This window comes from Oncorhynchus tshawytscha, linkage group LG11 (assembly GCF_018296145.1).
Source record: "Oncorhynchus tshawytscha isolate Ot180627B linkage group LG11, Otsh_v2.0, whole genome shotgun sequence".
Taxonomy (NCBI): domain Eukaryota; kingdom Metazoa; phylum Chordata; class Actinopteri; order Salmoniformes; family Salmonidae; genus Oncorhynchus; species Oncorhynchus tshawytscha.
Window position 1 is genome coordinate 54,017,815 of NC_056439.1, and position 23,666 is coordinate 54,041,480.

Sequence of the window (23,666 nt, forward strand, 5' to 3'; positions counted from 1 at the left end):
GCTAAGCACTTTTCCCACGTCAGACTTGCTGTGGAATCAATTTAGTTGAATCCAGCCTGTCTGTGTTCTGGTCTGGTGTCTCAGTCCATAGAAACAGAACCAACCTGTCTGTGTTCTGGTCTGGTGTCTCAGTCCATAGAAACAGAACCAACCTGTCTGTGTTCTGGTCTGGTGTCTCAGTCCATAGAAACAGAACCAGCCTGTGTTCTGGTCTGGTGTCTCAGTCCATAGAAACAGAACCAGCCTGTGTTCTGGTCTGGTGTCTCAGTCCATAGAAACAGAACAACCACAGTAGTAGCCAAACACCAAGGGGCCCGAGGCTCCTAAATCTATTTCTATGCTCTAGTCCTTACCTGGGTGTGCTGAGGTGGAGGTCGGGGGGGTATGGTGCCCTGCGTGGCCAGGAGTCTTGGCCCAGGGGTTAGTGTCTCGGGCAGGAAGTGGAGGGGGCAGTGCTGGAGAGTTAGACAAATATTAGATGATACATACAGACACCATGTGGTATATAGACATGGTAATATTAGATGATACATACAGACACCATGTGGTATATAGACATGGTAATATTAGATGATACATACAGACACCATGTGGTAATATTAGATGATACATACAGACACCATGTGGTAATATTAGATGATACATACAGACACCATGTTGTAATATTAGATGATACATACAGACACCATGTGGTATATAGACATGGTAATATTAGATGATACATACAGACACCATGTTGTAATATTAGATGATACATACAGACACCATGTGGTATATAGACATGGTAATATTAGATGATACATACAGACAGCATGTTGTATATAGACATGGTAATATTAGATGATACATACAGACACTGTGTTGTAATATTAGATGATACATACAGACACCATGTGGTATATAGACATGGTAATATTAGATGATACATACAGACACCATGTGGTAATATTAGATGATACATACAGACACCATGTGGTATATAGACATGGTAATATTAGATGGTACATACAGACACCATGTTGTAATATTAGATGATACATACAGACACCATGTTGTAATATTAGATGGTACATACAGACACCATGTTGTAATATTAGATGATACATACAGACACCATGTGGTAATATTAGATGATACATACAGACACCATGTTGTAATATTAGATGATACATACAGACACCATGTGGTAATATTAGATGGTACATACAGACACCATGTTGTATATAGACATGGTAATATTAGTTGATACATACAGACACCATGTGGTATATAGACATGGTAATATTAGTTGATACATACAGACACCATGTTGTAATATTAGATGATACATACAGACACCATGTTGTAATATTAGATGATACATACAGACACCATGTGGTAATATTAGATGGTACATACAGACACCATGTGGTATATAGACATGGTAATATTAGATGATACATACAGACACCATGTGGTATATAGACATGGTAATATTAGATGATACATACAGACACCATGTGGTAATATTAGATGATACATACAGACACCATGTTGTAATATTAGATGATACATACAGACACCATGTGGTAATATTAGATGATACATACAGACACCATGTGGTATATAGACATGGTAATATTAGATGATACATACAGACACCATGTGGTAATATTAGATGGTACATACAGACACCATGTTGTAATATTAGATGATACATACAGACACCATGTTGTATATAGACATGGTAATATTAGATGATACATACAGACACCATGTGGTATATAGACATGGTAATATTAGATGATACATACAGACACCATGTGGTATATAGACATGGTAATATTAGATGATACATACAGACACCATGTTGTAATATTAGATGATACATACAGACACCATGTTGTAATATTAGATGATACATACAGACACCATGTGGTAATATTAGATGATACATACAGACACCATGTTGTAATATTAGATGATACATACAGACACCATGTGGTATATAGACATGGTAATATTAGATGATACATACAGACACCATGTTGTAATATTAGATGATACATACAGACACCATGTTGTAATATTAGATGATACATACAGACACCATGTGGTATATAGACATGGTAATATTAGATGATACATACAGACACCATGTTGTATATAGACATGGTAATATTAGATGATACATACAGACACCATGTGGTATATAGACATGGTAATATTAGATGATACATACAGACACCATGTGGTATATAGACATGGTAATATTAGATGATACATACAGACACCATGTGGTATATAGACATGGTAATATTAGATGATACATACAGACACCATGTGGTATATAGACATGGTAATATTAGATGATACATACAGACACCATGTGGTAATATTAGATGATACATACAGACACCATGTGGTAATATTAGATGATACATACAGACACCATGTTGTAATATTAGATGAATATGAAAGATATGAACAACTGAAGCATCATAAGCACTTCATAACGTGTTATTCAAAATGCAGGGAGACGAGGCCTAGAAAAAGGCACGTGAACTTGTGTTATTGTGTGTGTGTCGGCTGTCTTGGTTTGTGTTGCAGTGGAGTGTAGTTACCTGGCTGAGCCCCCGGGGGCGCTACAGGTGACTGTGGGGTGGAGGTTGGTCGGGGCATGGGGGCCTGGGAGAAGGGGTCTTCAGGAGGCCCACTGAAGGCTGAGGCGATCTGGGTACACAACGAGCTGATGCTGTCCCCCTCTCCCTCCACCTCTGGGACTGGAGGAATGGGACATGGACATTTTTCAGACATTCAGCCATGAGGTACCCTCACAAAAAAACACTGTTTATGACGTGTGCTGTCTGGGGGCGCTGAGGACGGAGCAGAAGACACATTTCTGTTGTATTGTAGTGGACAGAATCATTATGGACAATACTGTTGTATTGTAGTGGACAGAATCATTATGGACAATACTGTTGTATTGTAGTGGACAGAATCATTATGGACAATACTGTTGTATTGTAGTGGACAGAATCATTATGGACAATACTGTTGTATTGTAGTGGACAGAATCATTATGGACAATACTGTTGTATTGTAGTGGACAGAATCATTATGGACAATACTGTTGTATTGTAGTGGACAGAATCATTATGGACAATACTGTTGTATTGTAGTGGACAGAATCATTATGGACAATACTGTTGTATTGTAGTGGACAGAATCATTATGGACAATACTGTTGTATTGTAGTGGACAGAATCATTATGGACAATACTGTTGTATTGTAGTGGACAGAATCATTATGGACAATACTGTTGTATTGTAGTGGACAGAAACATTATGGACAATACTGTTGTATTGTAGTGGACAGAATCATTATGGACAATACTGTTGTATTGTAGTGGACAGAATCATTATGGACAATACTGTTGTATTGTAGTGGACAGAATCATTATGGACAATACTGTTGTATTGTAGTGGACAGAATCATTATGGACAATACTGTTGTATTGTAGTGGACAGAATCATTATGGACAATACTGTTGTATTGTAGTGGACAGAATCATTATGGACAATACTGTTGTATTGTAGTGGACAGAATCATTATGGACAATACTGTTGTATTGTAGTGGACAGAATCATTATGGACAATACTGTTGTATTGTAGTGGACAGAATCATTATGGACAATACTGTTGTATTGTAGTGGACAGAAACATTATGGACAATACTGTTGTATTGTAGTGGACAGAATCATTATGGACAATACTGTTGTATTGTAGTGGACAGAATCATTATGGACAATACTGTTGTAGTGGACAGAGACAGAAACATTATGAAAACCAAAACTCACATAGCAAGCCACTGATGCCTAATATGGTTTCATACATGGTTACAAAGTGATGTACTGATCTATTGTAGGTGAATGAGACAAGAGTGTACCCACATCTGACCTGTGTTGTTCATGGTGAGGTCAGACTAGCTACAGACTGACCTGTGTTGTTCATGGTGAGGTCAGACTAGCTACAGACTGACCTGTGTTGTTCATGGTGAGGTCAGACTAGCTACAGACTGACCTGTGTTGTTCATGGTGAGGTCAGACTAGCTACAGACTGACCTGTGTTGTTCATGGGGAAGTCAGACTAGCTACAGACTGACCTGTGTTGTTCATGGTGAGGTCAGACTAGCTACAGACTGACCTGTGTTGTTCATGGTGAGGTCAGACTAGCTACAGACTGACCTGTGTTGTTCATGGTGAGGTCAGACTAGCTATAGACTGACCTGTGTTGTTCATGGTGAGGTCAGACTAGCTACAGACTGACCTGTGTTGTTCATGGGGAGGTCAGACTAGCTACAGACTGACCTGTGTTGTTCATGGGGAAGTCAGACTAGCTACAGACTGACCTGTGTTGTTCATGGTGAGGTCAGACTAGCTACAGACTGACCTGTGTTGTTCATGGTGAGGTCAGACTAGCTACAGACTGACCTGTGTTGTTCATGGTGAGGTCAGACTAGCTACAGACTGACCTGTGTTGTTCATGGTGAGGTCAGACTAGCTACAGACTGACCTGTGTTGTTCATGGTGAGGTCAGACTAGCTACAGACTGACCTGTGTTGTTCATGGTGAGGTCAGACTAGCTACAGACTGACCTGTGTTGTTCATGGTGAGGTCAGACTAGCTACAGACTGACCTGTGTTGTTCATGGTGAGGTCAGACTAGCTACAGACTGACCTGTGTTGTTCATGGTGAGGTCAGACTAGCTACAGACTGACCTGTGTTGTTCATGGTGAGGTCAGACTAGCTACAGACTGACCTGTGTTGTTCATGGTGAGGTCAGACTAGCTACAGACTGACCTGTGTTGTTCATGGGGAAGTCAGACTAGCTACAGACTGACCTGTGTTGTTCATGGTGAGGTCAGACTAGCTACAGACTGACCTGTGTTGTTCATGGTGAGGTCAGACTAGCTACAGACTGACCTGTGTTGTTCATGGTGAGGTCAGACTAGCTATAGACTGACCTGTGTTGTTCATGGTGAGGTCAGACTAGCTACAGACTGACCTGTGTTGTTCATGGGGAGGTCAGACTAGCTACAGACTGACCTGTGTTGTTCATGGTGAGGTCAGACTAGCTACAGACTGACCTGTGTTGTTCATGGTGAGGTCAGACTGCATGGTGAGGTCAGACTAGCTACAGACTGACCTGTGTTGTTCATGGTGAGGTCAGACTAGCTACAGACTGACCTGTGTTGTTCATGGTGAGGTCAGACTAGCTACAGACTGACCTGTGTTGTTCATGGTGAGGTCAGACTAGCTACAGACTGACCTGTGTTGTTCATGGTGAGGTCAGACTAGCTACAGACTGACCTGTGTTGTTCATGGTGAGGTCAGACTAGCTACAGACTGACCTGTGTTGTTCATGGGGAAGTCAGACTAGCTACAGACTGACCTGTGTTGTTCATGGGGAGGTCAGACTAGCTACAGACTGACCTGTGTTGTTCATGGGGAAGTCAGACTAGCTACAGACTGACCTGTGTTGTTCATGGGGAGGTCAGACTAGCTACAGACTGACCTGTGTTGTTCATGGTGAGGTCAGACTAGCTACAGACTGACCTGTGTTGTTCATGGTGAGGTCAGACTGCATGGTGAGGTCAGACTAGCTACAGACTGACCTGTGTTGTTCATGGTGAGGTCAGACTGCATGGTGAGGTCAGACTAGCTACAGACTGACCTGTGTTGTTCATGGTGAGGTCAGACTAGCTACAGACTGACCTGTGTTGTTCATGGTGAGGTCAGACTAGCTACAGACTGACCTGTGTTGTTCATGGTGAGGTCAGACTAGCTACAGACTGACCTGTGTTGTGCATGGTGAGGTCAGACTAGCTACAGACTGACCTGTGTTGTTCATGGTGAGGTCAGACTAGCTACAGACTGACCTGTGTTGTTCATGGTGAGGTCAGACTAGCTACAGACTGACCTGTGTTGTTCATGGTGAGGTCAGACTAGCTACAGACTGACCTGTGTTGTTCATGGTGAGGTCAGACTGCATGGTGAGGTCAGACTAGCTACAGACTGACCTGTGTTGTTCATGGTGAGGTCAGACTGCATGGTGAGGTCAGACTAGCTACAGACTGACCTGTGTTGTTCATGGTGAGGTCAGACTGCATGGTGAGGTCAGACTAGCTACAGACTGACCTGTGTTGTTCATGGGGAAGTCAGACTAGCTACAGACTGACCTGTGTTGTTCATGGTGAGGTCAGACTAGCTACAGACTGACCTGTGTTGTTCATGGTGAGGTCAGACTAGCTACAGACTGACCTGTGTTGTTCATGGTGAGGTCAGACTAGCTATAGACTGACCTGTGTTGTTCATGGTGAGGTCAGACTAGCTACAGACTGACCTGTGTTGTTCATGGTGAGGTCAGACTGCATGGTGAGGTCAGACTAGCTACAGACTGACCTGTGTTGTTCATGGTGAGGTCAGACTGCATGGTAGAGGGCAGATCGTTCATCCTGAGGGACAGCTGCCGTTTGAAGGGAGATGAGTTGTTGAGGGCAGGGAACCCTCTGAAGGAACCCTGTCTGGCCAGGGCCTCCACTGGAGCGTGTCTGCGGGGGATAACCTGGGGGCCCAGGGGAGGGGAGGAGGAGGGGGACGGTGGCCCTGGTAGAGGGGCCACAGCCTGGTTCACCACACCCTCACTGGGGCCTGAGGAGAGAGGGATGGGGGGCCTGACATCGCCCTCCGCTGTAGGAAACATCAGGGGATGGCAGACCACTAGATAGATACATCATGTAAAGAACGCACACACACGCACACACACACACACACACACACACACACGCACACGCACACGCACACACACACACACACCTTTCTTGTCCTGTAACTGCCTCATGACCTCCTCTCGCTCAGCTGCTTCCGTCGCCGTGGTAACTCGGAACGAGCCCTCCCTGGTGAAGGTGGTTCTGTTGGAGTCGAAGGTTGCTGTGACACCACACTCCTTCTCTCTCTTCTGTTTCCTCTCCAGACAGGCAGCGAAGGCACAGCCCACCGAGTGGCTCAGACGCTCTCCCTTTACACATTACCACATAACTCATTACTACATTACCACATAACACCTTAACACAATACCACATAACACCTTAACACATTACCACATAACACCTTAACACATTACCACATAACACCTTAACACAATACCACATAACACCTTAACACAATACCACATAACACCTTAACACAATACCACATAACACCTTAACACATTACCACATAACACCTTAACACATAACACCTTAACACATTACCACTTAACACATTACCACCTTAACACATTACCACATAACACAATACCACATACCACCTTAACACATTACCACATAACACATTACCACCTTAACACATTACCACATAACACCTTAACACAATACCACATAACACCTTAACACATTACCACATAACACCTTAACACATTACCACATAACACCTTAACACAATACCACATAACACCTTAACACATTACCACATAACACCTTAACACAATACCACATAACACCTTAACACAATACCACATAACACCTTAACACATAACACCTTAACACATTACCACTTAACACATTACCACCTTAACACATTACCACATAACACAATACCACATACCACCTTAACACATTACCACATAACACATTACCACCTTAACACATTACCACATAACACCTTAACACATAACACCTTAACACATTACCACATACCACCTTAACACATTACCACATAACACCTTAACACATTACCACATACCACCTTAACACATTACCACATACCACCTTAACACATTACCACATAACACCTTAACACATTACCACATAACACATTACCACATTACCACATTACCACATAACACCTTAACACAATACCACATAACACAATACCACATAACACCTTAACACATTACCACTTAACACATTACCACATACCACCTTAACACATTACCACATAACACCTTAACACATTACCACATAACACATTACCACATTACCACATTACCACATAACACCTTAACACAATACCACATAACACAATACCACATAACACCTTAACACATAACACCTTAACACATTACCACTTAACACATTACCACATAACACCTTAACACATAACACATTACCACATAACACCTTAACAACACCTTAACAACACCTTAATAACACCTTAATAACACCTTAATAACACCCTAATAACACCCTAATAACACCCTAATAACACCTTAATAACACCTTAATAACACCTTAATAACACCCTAATAACACCTTAATAACACCCTCATAACACATTAATAACACCTTAATAACACCTTAATAACAGCCATTCTCCCTGAGACAACACTTCAGTAATAGTATTTGGTATTATCTGTTGTGAAAGCAGCAGCTACTCTTCCTGGGGTCAACACAAAACATGAAACTCAGAACACAGAACACAAAACATGAAACTCAGAACACAGAACACAAAACATGAAACTCAGAACACAGAACACAGAACACAGAACACAAAACATGAAACACAAAACACAAAACACAGAACACAGAACACAGAACACAGAACACGAAACATGACATCATACAGAACATCAATAGACAAGGACATCTCAAGGACAATACGACGTACATTTAAAAACATCACGTAGCCTACATATCAGTACATACACACAAACTATCTGGGTCCAATAGGGGAGAGTTGTTGTGCCGTGAGGTGTTGCTTTCTCTGTTTTTTTAAACCAGGTTTGCTGTTCATTTGAGCAATATGAGATGGAACGGAGTTCCATCCAATAAGGGCTCTCTATAATACTGTACTCTTTCTTGAATATGTTCTGGATTTGGGGACTGAAAAGACCCCTGGTGGCATGTCTGGTGGGGTAAGTGTGTGTGTGTGTGTCAGAGCTGTGTGTAAGTTGACGATGCAAACATTTCGGGATTTTCAACACTTCAGTCATGACATGAGGCATAAGAAGATGTTTGCCTTGTTGCAACAGGAGACTCTCCTTGCGTGATGTTAGTTCATGATTTACAGCACCACCTGCCAATGCTGAGGCTTTTATCATTTCACTAGTGAGACTAGCTTAAGGTCAGGTTTAGGGGTTAGGGTCTGGTTTAGGGGTTAGGGTAACAGGTTAGGGTCTGGTTTAGGGGTTAGGGTAACAGGTTAGGGTCTGGTTTAGGGGTTAGGGTAACAGGTTAGGGTCTGGTTTAGGGGTTAGGGTAACAGGTTAGGGTCTGGTTTAGGGGTGAGGGTAACAGGTTAGGGTCTGGTTTAGGGGTTAGGGTCTGGTTTAGGGGTTAGGGTAACAGGTTAGGGTCTGGTTTAGGGGTTAGGGTAACAGGTTAGGGTCTGGTTTAGGGGTGAGGGTAACAGGTTAGGGTCTGGTTTGCGGGTTAGGGTCTGGTTTAGGGGTTAGGGTAACAGGTTAGGGTCTGGTTTAGGGGTTAGGGTAACAGGTTAGGGTCTGGTTTAGGGGTGAGGGTAACAGGTTAGGGTCTGGTTTAGGGGTAGGGTCTGGTTTAGGGGTTAGGGTAACAGGTTAGGGTCTGGTTTAGGGGTGAGGGTAACAGGTTAGGATCTGGTTTAGGGGTGAGGGTAACAGGTTAGGGTAACAGGTTAGGGTCTGGTTTAGGGGTTAGGGTAACAGGTTAGGGTCTGGTTTGGGGTGAGGGTAACAGGTTAGGGTCTGGTTTAGGGGTGAGGGTAACAGGTTAGGGTCTGGTTTAGGGGTGAGGGTAACAGGTTAGGGTCTGGTTTAGGGGTTAGGGTAACAGGTTAGGGTCTGGTTTAGGGGTGAGGGTAACAGGTTAGGGTCTGGTTTAGGGGGTAGGGTCTGGTTTAGGGGTTAGGGTAACAGGTTAGGGTCTGGTTTAGGGGTGAGGGTAACAGGTTAGGATCTGGTTTAGGGGTGAGGGTAACAGGTTAGGGTAACAGGTTAGGGTCTGGTTTAGGGTAACAGTTTAGGGTCTGGTTTAGGGGTGAGGGTAACAGGTTAGGGTCTGGTTTAGGGGTGAGGGTAACAGGTTAGGGTAACAGGTTAGGGTCTGGTTTAGGGGTTAGGGTAACAGGTTAGGGTCTGGTTTAGGGGTGAGGGTAACAGGTTAGGGTCTGGTTTAGGGGTGAGGGTAACAGGGTAGGGTAACAGGTTAAGGTCTGGTTTAGGGTAACAGGTTAGGGCCTGGTTTAGGGGTGAGGGTAACAGGTTAGAGTCTGGTTTAGGGTAACAGGTTAGGGCCTGGTTTAGGGGTGAGGGTAACAGGTTAGGGTCTGGTTTAGGGGTTAGGGTAACAGGTTAGGGTCTGGTTTAGGGTCTGGTTTAGGGGTTAGGGTAACAGGTTAGGGTCTGGTTTAGGGGTTAGGGTCTGGTTTAGGGGTGAGGGTAACAGGTTAGGGTCTGGTTTAGGGTAACAGGTTAGGGCCTGGTTTAGGGGTGAGGGTAACAGGTTAGGGTCTGGTTTAGGGGTGAGGGTAACAGGGTAGGGTAACAGGTTAAGGTCTGGTTTAGGGTAACAGGTTAGGGCCTGGTTTAGGGGTGAGGGTAACAGGTTAGAGTCTGGTTTAGGGTAACAGGTTAGGGCCTGGTTTAGGGGTGAGGGTAACAGGTTAGGGTCTGGTTTAGGGGTTAGGGTAACAGGTTAGGGTCTGGTTTAGGGTCTGGTTTAGGGGTTAGGGTAACAGGTTAGGGTCTGGTTTAGGGGTTAGGGTCTGGTTTAGGGGTGAGGGTAACAGGTTAGGGTAACAGGTTAGGGTCTGGTTTAGGGGTTAGGGTAACAGGTTAGGGTCTGGTTTAGGGGTTAGGGTAACAGGTTAGGGTCTGGTTTAGGGGTTAGGGTAACAGGTTAGGGTCTGGTTTAGGGGTTAGGGTAACAGGTTAGTGCCTGGTTTAGGGGTGAGGGTAACAGGTTAGGGTCTGGTTTAGGGTAACAGGTTAGGGTCTGGTTTAGGGGTGAGGGTAACAGGTTAGGGTCTGGTTTAGGGGTTAAGGTCTGGTTTAGGGGTTAGGGTAACAGGTTAGGGCCTGGTTTAGGGGTTAGGGTAACAGGTTAGGGTAACAGGTTAGGGCCTGGTTTAGGGGTGAGGGTAACAGGTTAGGGTCTGGTTTAGGGGTGAGGGTAACAGGTTAGGGTAACAGGTTAGGGCCTGGTTTAGGGGTGAGGGTAACAGGTTAGGGTAACAGGTTAGGGCCTGGTTTAGGGGTGAGGGTAACAGGTTAGGGTCTGGTTTAGGCGTTAGGGTAACAGGTTAGGGTCTGGTTTAGGGGTGAGGGTAACAGGTTAGGGTCTGGTTTAGGGGTAGGGTCTGGTTTAGGGGTTAGGGTAACAGGTTAGGGTCTGGTTTAGGGGTGAGGGTAACAGGTTAGGGTCTGGTTTAGGGGTGAGGGTAACAGGTTAGGGTAACAGGTTAGGGTCTGGTTTAGGGGTTAGGGTAACAGGTTAGGGTCTGGTTTAGGGGTGAGGGTAACAGGTCAAATCAAATCAAATCAAATTTATTTATATAGCCTTTCGTACATCAGCTGATATGTCAAAGTGCTGTACAGAAACCCAGCCTAAAACCCCAAACAGCAAGCAATGCAGGTGTAGAAGCACGGTGGCTAGGAAAAACTCCCTAGAAAGGCCAAAACCTAAGAAGAAACCTAGAGAGGAACCAGGCTATGTGGGGTGGCCAGTCCTCTTCTGGCTGTGCCGGGTGGAGATTATAACAGAACATGGCCAAGATGTTCAAATGTTAGACAGGTTAGGGTAACAGGTTAGGGCCTGGTTTAGGGGTTAGGGTAACAGGTTAGGGTCTGGTTTAGGGGTTAGGGTCTGGATTAGGGGTTAGGGTAACAGGTTAGGGCCTGTTTTAGGGGTTAGGGTAACAGGTTAGGGTCTGGTTTAGGGGTGAGGGTAACAGGTTAGGGTAACAGGTTAGGGCCTGGTTTAGGGGTGAGGGTAACAGGTTAGGGTCTTACCGAGTCCTTGATAGCCATGAAGCAGTGGCAGATCCAGCGTCTCGTCGTTCCATCTCTACAGATGTAGGAGAACGCTCTCTCAAAGTTCCTGTCCGGAGCGCAGAACGATACTTTCTCTATTGTCTGGTCTAGGATCAGGTCCTACAGAGGAGAGACATTATCATTACACCATTATCAGATTACACCATTATCACGCCACACCACTATCATTACAACATTACCACACTACAGCATTATCACATTACAGCATTATAACATTACAACATCATCACACCATTATCATTTCAACATTATCACATTACAACATCATCACATCACACCATTACCATTGCAACATTATCACATTACACTGACTGTTATTTTAGTATTGCTTCAGTGTCTTACAGAGGAGAAACATTACAACATTATCACAATGTTATATTTACGACGATGTCCTACATGGGAGAGACATTATCCCCGACTGTCAATATTACAACATTACTTTAAGCACTTCCCTACACAGAGTTTCCAACTCTCAGACACATGAAACATTCCATGACTTCCCATGTCTAACAGAGAAGAGTTTCCCTGCATCTATAGTCCTTAAATTGAAACAAAATGTGTGATCTTACAAATATGGCATGTAAAATCCACGCCTCATGTTTAGGACAGACAATCTCGGGTTAACCCAGAACATAATATCTTGGTAATTTGGTAGGGAGTCTTGTCCACGAGAGATGATGCTGTTTCGTCTCCATGTAATAAAGCCTTCAGTAGGGGGCAGCAGAAGCCTCCGTTTAATACGGACCAGTCAGTCCATTAATGTTCCATGAAGGAGTCTCGATACCAGGTGTACTGTAACCAGGCTATACAAGAGGAACCATTGTTTGACAAAACTGTCCCGAGACCAAAACATTAACCAGTTCATTAAAAAAGTGAAACTTGTGCTCGGCGGCGTGTCAGAGTTTCCTCTTTTGAGGATGCCAAACTGCCAGAAGCATTTCCTCTGGCTGAGGTTTAGCATTCCTCTGGCTGAGGTTTAGCATTCCTCTGGCTGAGGTTTAACATTCCTCTGGCTGAGGTTTAGCATTCCTCTGGCTGAGGTTTAACATTCCTCTGGCTGAGGTTTAGCATTCCTCTGGCTGAGGTTTAGCATTCCTCTGGCCGAGATTTAACATTCCTCTGGCTGAGGTTTAGCATTCCTCTGGCCGAGGTTTAGCATTCCTCTGGCTGAGGTTTAGCATTCCTCTGGCTGAGGTTTAGCATTCCTCTGGCTGAGGTTTAACATTCCTCTGGCTGAGGTTTAGCATTCCTCTGGCTGAGGTTTAACATTCCTCTGGCTGAGGTTTAACATTCCTCTGGCTGAGGTTTAACATTCCTCTGGCTGAGGTTTAACATTCCTCTGGCTGAGGTTTAACATTCCTCTGGCTGAGGTTTAACATTCCTCTGGCTGAGGTTTAGCATTCCTCTGGCTGAGGTTTAACATTCCTCTGGCTGAGGCTTAAAATTCCTCTGGCTGAGGTTTAGCATTCTGTGTCAATCTGTCAGTGTGTGTTTCTGTGTGTGTGCGTAGGGTGTACAGTTGAAGTCAGAAGTTTACATACACTAAAGTTGGAGTCATTAAAACTCATTTTTCAACCACTCCACAAATAGTGGAGTACACAAGTATAAACACAAGTATAGTACCATGGGACCACGCAGCCGTCATACCGCTCAGGGAGGAGACTCGTTCTATCTCCTAGAGATGAACGTACTTTGGTGTGAAAAGTGCAAATCAATCCCAGAACAACAGCAAAGGACCTTGTGAAGATGCTGGAGGAAACAGGTACAAAAGTATCTATATCCACAGTAAAACGAGTCCTATATCGACATAACCTGAAAGCCTGCTCAGCAAGGAAGAAGCTACTGCTCCAAAACCGCCATAAAAAAGCCAGACTACAGTTTGCAACTGCACATTGGGACAAAGTGTTACTTTTTTCATCAGACCAAATGTCCTCTTGTCTGATGAAACAAAAATATAACTGTTTGGCCATAATGACCAACGTTATATTTGGAGGAAAAAGGGGGAGGCTTGCAAGCTGAAGAACACCATCCCAACCGTGAAGCACGGGGGTGGCAGCATCGTATATTGAAGCAACATCTCAAGACATCAGTCAGGAAGTTAAAGCTTGGGCACAAATGGACAATGACCCCAAGCATACTTCCAAAGTTGTGGCAAAATGGCTTATTGGAGTGGCCATCACAAAGCCCTGACCTCAATCCAATGGAAAATATGTGACAGAACTGAAAAAGTGTGTGCGAGCAAGGAGGCCTACAAACCTGACTCAGTCACACCAGCTCTGTCAGGAGGAATGGGCCAAATTTTAAAGGAATGGACCAATTTAAAAGGCAACGCTACCAAATACTAATTGATACTTCTGACCCACTGGGAATGTGATGAAAGAACTGAAAGCTGAAATAATTCTCTCTCAACTATTATTCTGACATTTCACATTCTTCAAATGAACCGGTGGTCCTAACTGACCTAAAACAGGGAATTTTTACTAGGATTAAATGTCAGGAATTGTTTGAATATATTTGGCTAAGGTGTATATTAACTTTCGACTTCAACTGTATGTCTGTTTCTGTGTCTGTCTGTGTGTGTCTGTCTGTCTGCGTATGTGTCTGTCTGTCTGCGTATGTGTCTGTCTGTCTGCGCATGTGTCTGCCTGCGTGTGTCTGTCCGCGTGCATGTGTCTGTCTGTCTGCATGTGTCTGTCTGTCTGCATATGTGTCTGTCTGTCTGCGTGCATGTGTCTGTCTGCGTGTGTCTGTCTGTGTGTGTCTGTCTGCGTGTGTCTGTCTGTCTACGTGTGTCTGTCTACGTGTGTCTGTCTGCGTGTGTCTGTCTGCGTGTGTCTGTCTGCGTGTGTCTGTCTGTCTGCCTGTGTCTGTGTCTGCGTGTGTCTGTCTGTCTGCGTGCATGTGTCTGTCTGTCTGCGTGCATGTGTCTGTCTGTCTGCCTGTGTCTGTCTGTCTGCGTGTGTCTGTTTGCATGTGTGTGTGTGTGTCTGTCTGTGTGTGTGTCCGTGTGTCTGCGTGCGTGTTGACCTAGCTGTTCAGACAACAGAGCAGGAGACTGGATGGATCTGTTACTTTACCTTAGTTTTGTCATCTACCACACGGAGACCGTCTGCTGAGACCCACAACACTGCTTTCACTGCCTTCTTCCCTGCCTGCAGACAGAAACACAGATGAGAGAGAGCGATGAGAGAGAGACCGGGAGAGATGAGAGAGAGATGAGAGAGAGACAGAGAGAGATGAGAGAGAGAGAGATGCGAGAGAGACAGGGAGAGATGCGAAAGAGACAGGGAGAGATGAGAGAGAGAGATGAGGGAGAGATGAGAGAGAGAGATGAGGGAGAGATGAGAAAGAGAAATGAGAGAGAGAGATGAGAGAGAGACAGGGAGAGATGAGAGATGAGAGAGAGACAGGGAGAGATGAGAGGGAGAGATGAGAAAGAGAAATGAGAGAGAGAGATGAGAGAGAGACAGGGAGAGATGAGAGGGAGAGATGAGAGAGAGACAGGGAGAGATGAGAGGGAGAGATGAGAGATGAGACAGGGAGAGATGAGAGGGAGAGATGAGAGGGAGAGATGAGAGATGAGACAGGGAGAGATGAGAGGGAGACAGGGAGAGATGAGAGATGAGAGGGAGAGATGAGACAGGGAGAGATGAGAGGGGAGATGAGAGGGAGAGATGAGACAGGGAGAGATGAGAGAGAGACCGGGAGAGATGAGAGGGAGAGATGAGAGAGAGAGACAGGGAAAGATGAGAGAGAGACCGGGAGAGATGAGAGGGAGAGATGAGAGAGACAGGGAAAGATGAGAGAGAGAGAGACCGGGAGAGATGAGAGAGAGAGATGAGAGAGAGACAGGGAGAGATGAGAAGGAGAGATGAGAGCGAGACAGGGAGAGATGAGAGGGAGAGATGAGAGGCCAGGAGAGATGAGAGGGAGAGATGAGACAGGGAGAGATGAGAGGGAGACAGGGAGAGATGAGCGGGAGAGATGAGAGATGAGACAGGGAGAGATGAGAGAGAGACCGGGAGAGATGAGAGAAAGACCGGGAGAGATGAGAGATAGACCGGGAGAGATGAGAGGGAGAGATGAGAGGAAGAGATGAGAGAGAGAGACAGGGAAAGATGAGAGAAAGAGATGAGAGAGAGACAGGGAGAGATGAGAGAGAGACAGGGAGAGATGAGAGAGAGACCGGGAGAGATGAGAGAAAGACCGGGAGAGATGAGAGAAAGACCGGTAGAGATGAGAGGGAGAGATGAGAGAGAGACCGGGAGAGACAGGGAGAGAGACAGGGAGAGAGACAGTGAGAGATGAGAGAGATGAGGAGAGACACAGGGAAAGATGAGAGGGAGAGAGACCGGGAGAGACAGGGAGAGAGACGGGGAGAGATGAGAGAGAGACAAGGGAGAGACAGGGAGAGATGAGAGGGAGAGATGAGAGAGACAGGGAAAGATGAGAGAGAGAGAGACCGGGAGAGATGAGAGAGAGACAGGGAGAGATGAGAAGGAGAGATGAGAGCGAGACAGGGAGAGATGAGAGGGAGAGATGAGAGGCCAGGAGAGATGAGAGGGAGAGATGAGAGCGAGACAGGGAGAGATGAGAGGGAGAGATGAGACAGGGAGAGATAAGAGGGAGACAGGGAGAGATGAGCGGGAGAGATGAGAGATGAGACAGGGAGAGATGAGAGGGAGACAGGGAGAGATGAGAGGGAGAGATGAGAGAGAGAGACAGGGAAAGATGAGAGAAAGAGATGAGAGAGAGACAGGGAGAGATGAGAGAAAGACCGGTAGAGATGAGAGGGAGAGATGAGAGAGAGACCGGGAGAGACAGTGAGAGAGACAGGGAGAGAGACAGTGAGAGATGAGAGAGAGATGAGGAGAGACACAGGGAAAGATGAGAGGGAGAGAGACCGGGAGAGACAGGGAGAGAGACGGGGAGAGAGGGAGAGATGAGGGAGAGATGAGAGAGAGACAAGGGAGAGACAGGGAGAGATGAAAGGGAGAGATGAGAGAGAGACCGGGAGACAGGGAGAGATGAGAGAGAGACCGGGAGACAGGGAGAGATGAGGAAGAGATGAGGGAGAGATGAGGAAGAGATGAGGGAGAGACAGGGAGAGATGAGAGAGAGACCGGGAGAGATGAGAGGGAGAGATGAGAGAGACCGGGAGAGATGAGAGAGAGACCGGGAGAGATGAGAGAGAGACGGGGAGAGACACAGGGAGAGATGAGAGAGAGAGAGAGAGAGAGAGACCAGGAGAGACAGGGAGAGAGATGGGGAGAGAGGGAGAGATGAGAGAGAGACCGGGAGAGACAGGGAGAGATGAAAGGGAGAGATGAGAGAGAGACCAGGAGACAGGGAGAGATGAGGAAGAGATGAGGGAGAGACTGGGAGAGACAGGGAGAGATGAGAGAGAGATGAGAGAGAGACCGGGAGAAATGAGAGGGAGAGATGAGAGAGAGACCAGAAGAGATGAGAGAGAGACCGGGAGAGATGAGAGAGAGACGGGGAGAGACACAGGGAGGGATGAGAGGGGAGAGAGAGAGAGATACCAGGAGACACAGAGAGAGAGACGGGGAGAGAGGGAGAGATGAGGGAGAGACCGGGAGAGACAGGGAGATGAAAGGGAGAGATGAGAGAGAGACCGGGAGACAGGGAGAGATGAAAGGGAGAGATGAGAGAGAGACCGGGAGAGACAGGGAGAGATGAAAGGGAGAGATGAGAGAGAGACCGGGAGACAGGGAGAGATGAGGAAGAGAAGAGGGAGAGACAGGGAGAGACAGGGAGAGATGAAAGGGAGAGATGAGAGAGAGACCGGGAGACAGGGAGAGATGAGGAAGAGATGAGGGAGAGACCGGGAGAGACAGGGAGAGATGAGAGAGAGAGACAGGGACATACAGGGAGAGACGGGGAGAGAGAAAAGGGGAAAAGAGAGAGACGGGGAGAGAGAGAGACAGGGAGAGATGAGAGAGAGAGACAGGGAGAGATGAGAGAGAGAGACAGGGAGAGATGAGAGACAGACAGACCAGCCACTCCCATTTTCTCTCCCAGCCTTACATCTTCCTTGAAACACACACACACGCACAAACATACAGTCTTGTATAACTAACCTTGTGGGGACACACATTTCAGTTCAATTCAAAATCCAATTTTCCCTAAACCCTAATCTATACCCTTACCTAAACCCTAATCTGTACCCTTACCCTTACCTAAAACCATAATCTGTACCCTTACCTAAAACCTAATCTGTACCCTTACCTAAACCCTAATCTGTACCCTTACCCTTACCTAAACCCTAATCTGTACCCTTACCCTTACCTAAACCCTAATCTGTACCCTTACCTAACCCTAATCTGTACCCTTACCTAAACCCTAATCTGTACCCTTAACTAAACCCTAATCTGTACCCTTACCAAGCCCTAATCTGTACCCTTACCTAAAACCCTAATCTGTACCCTTACCCTTACTTAACTCCTAATATGTACCTTTACCTAAACCCTAATCTGTACCCTTACCCTGACCTAACCCTAATCTGTACCCTTACCTAGCACTAATCTGTACCCTTACCTAACCCTAATCTGTACCCTTACCTAAACCCTAATCTGTACCCTTACCTAACCCATAACCTGTACCCTTACCCGTACCTAAACCCTAATCTGTACCCTTACCTAAACCCTCATCTGTACCCTTACCTAAACCCTAATCTGTACCCTTACCCTTACCTAACCCTAATCTGTACCCTTACCTAAACCCCTAATCTGTACCCTTACCCTTACCTAAACCCTAATCTGTACCCTTACCTAACCCCTAATCTGTACCCTTACCCTTACCTAAACCCTAATCTGTACCCTTACCTAACCCCTAATCTGTACCCTTACCTGACCCCTAATTTGTACCCTTACCTAAACCCTAATCTGTACCCTTACCCTTACCTAAACCCTAATCTGTACCCTTACCTAAACACTAATCTGTACCCTTACCATTACCTAACCCTAATCTGTACCCTTACCTAACCCCTAATCTGTACCCTTACCCTTACCTAAACCCTCATCTGTACCCTTACCCTTACCTAAACCCTAACCTGTACCCTTACCTAAACCCTAATCTGTACCCTTACCTAAACCCTAATCTGTACCCTTACCTAACCCCTAATCTGTACCCTTACCCTTACCTAACCCTTAATCTGTACCCTTACCTAAACCCTAATCTGTACCCTTACCCTTACCTAACCCCTAATCTGTACCCTTACCTAAACCCTAATCTGTACCCTTACCTAAACCCTAATCTGTACCCTTACCTAAACCCTCATCTGTACCCTTACCTAAACACTAAACTGTACCCTTACCCTTACCTAACCCCTAATCTGTACCCTTACCTAAACCCTAATCTGTACCCTTACCCTTACCTAACCCTAATCTGTACCCTTACCTAAACCCTAATCTGTACTCTTACCCTTATCTATAACCCCTAATCTGTACCCTTACCTAACTCCTAATCTGTATCATTACCTAACCCCTAATCTGTACCCTTACCTAACCCTAATCTGTAGCTTTACCTAAACCCCTAATCTTTACCCTTAACTAAACCCTAATCTGTACCCTTACCTAACCCCTAATCTGTACCCTTACCCTTACCTAAACCCTAATCTGTACCCTTACCTAACCCCTAATCTGTACCCTTACATGATCCCTAATTTGTACCTTTACCTAAACCCTAATCTGTACCCTTACCCTTACCTAACCCCTAATCTGTACCCTTACCCTTACCTAAACCCTAATCTGTACCCTTACCCTTACCTAAACCCTAATCTGTACCCTTACCCTTAACTAACCCTTATCTGTACCCTTACCTAAACCCTAATCTGTACCCTTACCCTTACCTAAACCCTAATCTGTACCCTTACCTAAACCCTAATCTGTACCCTTACCTAACCCTAATCTGTACCCTTACCTAAACCCTCATCTGTACCCTTACCCTTACCTAACCCTAATCTGTACCCTTATCTAAACCCTAATCTGTACCCTTACCCTTACCTAACCCCTAATCTGTACCCTTACCCTTACCTAACCCTAATCTGTAACCTTACCTAAAACACTGATCTGTACCCATACCCTTACCTAACCCTAACCTGTACCCTTACCTAAACCCTCATCTGTACCCTTACCTAAACCCTAATCTGTACCCTTACCCTTACCTAACCCTAATCTGTACCCTTACCTAAACCCTAATCTGTACCCTTACCTAAACCCTAATCTGTACCCTTACCCTTACCTAACCCTAATCTGTACCCTTACCCTTACCTAACCCTAATCTGTACCCTTACCTAAACCCTAATCTGTACCCTTACCTAACTCCTAATCTGTACACTTACCTAACCCCTAATCTGTACCCTTACCTAACCCTAATCTGTACCCTTACCTAAACCCCTAATCTTTACCCTTAACTAAACCCTAATATGTACCCTTACCTAACCCCTAATCTGTACCCTTACCTAAACCCTAATCTGTACCCTTACCATTACCTAACCCTAATCTGTACCCTTACCTAACCCCTAATCTGTACCCTTACCTAACCCCTAATTTGTACCCTTACCTAAACCCTAATCTGTACCCTTACCCTTACCTAAACCATAATCTGTACCCTTACCTAAACACTAATCTGTACCCTTACCATTACCTAACCCTAATCTGTACCCTTACCTAACCCCTAATCTGTACCCTTACCTAACCCCTAATTTGTGCCCTTACCCAACCCCTAATCTGTACCCTTACCCTTACCTAAACCCTAATCTGTAGCCTTACCCTTACCTAAACCCTAATCTGTACCCTTACCTAAACCCTAATCTGTACCCTTACCTAAACCCTAATCTGTACCCTTACCTAAACACTAAACTGTACCCTTACCCTTACCTAACCCCTAATTTGTACCCTTAACCTTACCTAACCCTTAATCGGTACCCTTACCTAAACCCTAATCTGTACCCTTACCCTTACCTAACCCCTAATCTGTACCCTTACCTAAACCCTAATCTGTACCCTTACCTAAACCCTAATCTGTACCCTTACCCTTACCTAACCCCTAATCTGTACCCTTACCTAAACCCTAATCTGTACCCTTACCTAAACCCTAATCTGTACCCTTACCTAAACCCTCACCTGTACCCTTACCTAACCCCTAATCTGTACCCTTACCTAAACCCTAATCTGTACCCTTACCCTTACCTAACCCCTAATCTGTACCCTTACCTAAACCCTAATCTGTACCCTTACCCTTACCTAACCCCTAATCTGTACCCTTACCTAAACCCTAATCTGTACCCTTACCTAAACCCTAATGTGTACCCTTACCTAAACCCTAATCTGTACCCTTACCCTTACCTAACCCCTAATCTGTACCCTTACCCTTACCTAAACCCTAATCTGTACCCTTACCTAAACCCTAATCTGTACCCTTACCCTTACCTAAAACCCTAATCTGTACCCTTACCCTTACCTAAACCCTAATCTGTACCCTTACCTAACCCCCAATTTGTACCCTTACCCTTACCTAACCCCTAATCTGTACCCTTACCTAACCCCTAATCTGTACCCTTACCTAAATCCTAAAACACAACCTTTAACCCCCTATAAATACAGTTAAGTCGGAAGTTTACATACACTTGGCTTGGAGTCATTAAAACTCGTTTTTCAACCACTCCACAAATTTCTTGTAAACAAACTATAGTTTTGTCAAATCGGTTAGGACATCTACTTCGTGCATGACACAAGTCATTTTTCCAACAATTGTTTACAGACAGATTATTTCACTTATAATTCACTGTATCACAATTCCAGTGGGTCAGAAGTTTACATACACTAAATTGACTGTGCCTTTAAACAGCTTGGAAAATTCCAGAAAAATGATGTCATGGCTTTAGAAGCCAAGAACGTAGAAAAATCATTGTAGACCTCCACAAGTCTGGTTCATCCTTGGAAGCAATTTCCAAACGCCTGAAGGTACCAAGTTCATCTGTACAAACAGTAGTACACAAGTATAAACACCATGGGACCACACAGACATCATACCTCTCAGGAAAGAGACACTTTCTGTCTCCTAGAGATTAACGTACTTTGATGCGAAAAGTGCAAATCAATCCCAGAACAGCAAAGGACCATGTGAAGATTCTGGAGGAAACCGGTACAAAAGTATCTATATCCACAGTAATACGAGTCCTATATCGACATAACCTGAAAGGCCGCTCAGCAAGGAAGAAGCTACTGCTACAAAACCGCCATAAAAAAGCCAGACTACGGTTTGCAACTGCACATGGGGACAAAGATCGTACTTTTTGGAGAAATGTCTTCTGGTCTGATGAAACAAAAATAGAACTGTTTGGCCAAAATGACCATCGTTATGTTTGGAGGAAAAAGGGGAAGGCTTGCAAACCGAAGAACACCATGCCAACCGTGAAGCACGGGGGTGGCAGCATCATGTTGTGGGGGTGCTTTGCTGCAGGAGGGACTGGTGCACTTCACAAAATAAATGGCATCATGAGGCGGAAAATTATGTGGATATATTGAAGCAACATCTCAAGACATCAGTCAGGAAGTTAAAGCTTGGTCGCAAATGTGTCTTCCAAATGGACAAAGACCCCAAGCATACTTCCAAAGTTGTGGCAAAATGGCTTAAGGACAACAGAGTCAAGGTATTGGAGTGGCCATCATAAAGTCCTGACCTCAATCCAATAGAAAATTTGTGGGCAGAACTGAAAAAGTGTGTGCGAGGAAGGAGGCCTACAAACCTGACTCAGTTACACCAGCTCTGTCAGGAGGAATGGGCCAAATTTTAAAGGAATGGACCAATTTAAAAGGCAACGCTACCAAATACTAATTGATACTTCTGACCCACTGGGAATGTGATGAAAGAACTGAAAGCTGAAATAATTCTCTCTCAACTATTATTCTGACATTTCACATTCTTCAAATGAACCGGTGGTCCTAACTGACCTAAAACAGGGAATTTTTACGAGGATTAAATGTCAGGAATTGTGAAAAACTGAGTTTAAATGTATTTGGCTAAGGTGTAAACTTCAGACTTCAACTGTATATATCTGTAGCATTTAACCTGTGGGGACAAACAACCCCCAGTTGGTCAAATGTTTGTTTATTTACATTTTATGTGGGGTTACACACCCACACACCCACACGTCCACACACCCACCCAACCACACGTCCACACACACCCACACGTCCACACACACCCACACACGTCCACACACACCCACACACGTCCACACACACGTCCACACACACCCACACACGTCCACACACACCCACACACGTCCACACACACGTCCACATACACCCACACACGTCCACACACGTCCCACACACACACACACACGCCCACACACACCCACACACGCCCACACACGTCCACACACGTCCACACACACCCACACACGTCCACACACACCCACACACGTCCACACACACGTCCACACACACCCACGTCCACACACACCCACACACGTCCACACACACCCACACACAAACTGGAAAGAGGGAAAACAAGGGAAAGTCAAACATGATAAAGAACATTGAGGGAAGTCATTAATAGGTGGTGTTGTTCCAGACTGGAAGGAGGAAGAGGTGAAAGGATGTTGACACGACAACAAAGCAAC

At 45.1% G+C, this 23,666-nt stretch overlaps 1 protein-coding gene across 1 annotated transcript in view; it reads right to left on the reverse strand.

Annotated features, from left to right (window-relative positions):
* LOC121847759 (protein numb homolog) overlaps positions 1 to 23,666 on the reverse strand; it is a 122,317-nt gene that overhangs the window by 1,738 nt on the left and 96,913 nt on the right. The window contains 6 exon segments of the mRNA XM_042330368.1: positions 354 to 455; positions 2,604 to 2,762; positions 6,445 to 6,732; positions 6,859 to 7,060; positions 11,972 to 12,112; positions 15,091 to 15,165. Coding sequence (XP_042186302.1) covers positions 354 to 455; positions 2,604 to 2,762; positions 6,445 to 6,732; positions 6,859 to 7,060; positions 11,972 to 12,112; positions 15,091 to 15,165 — 967 coding nt within the window.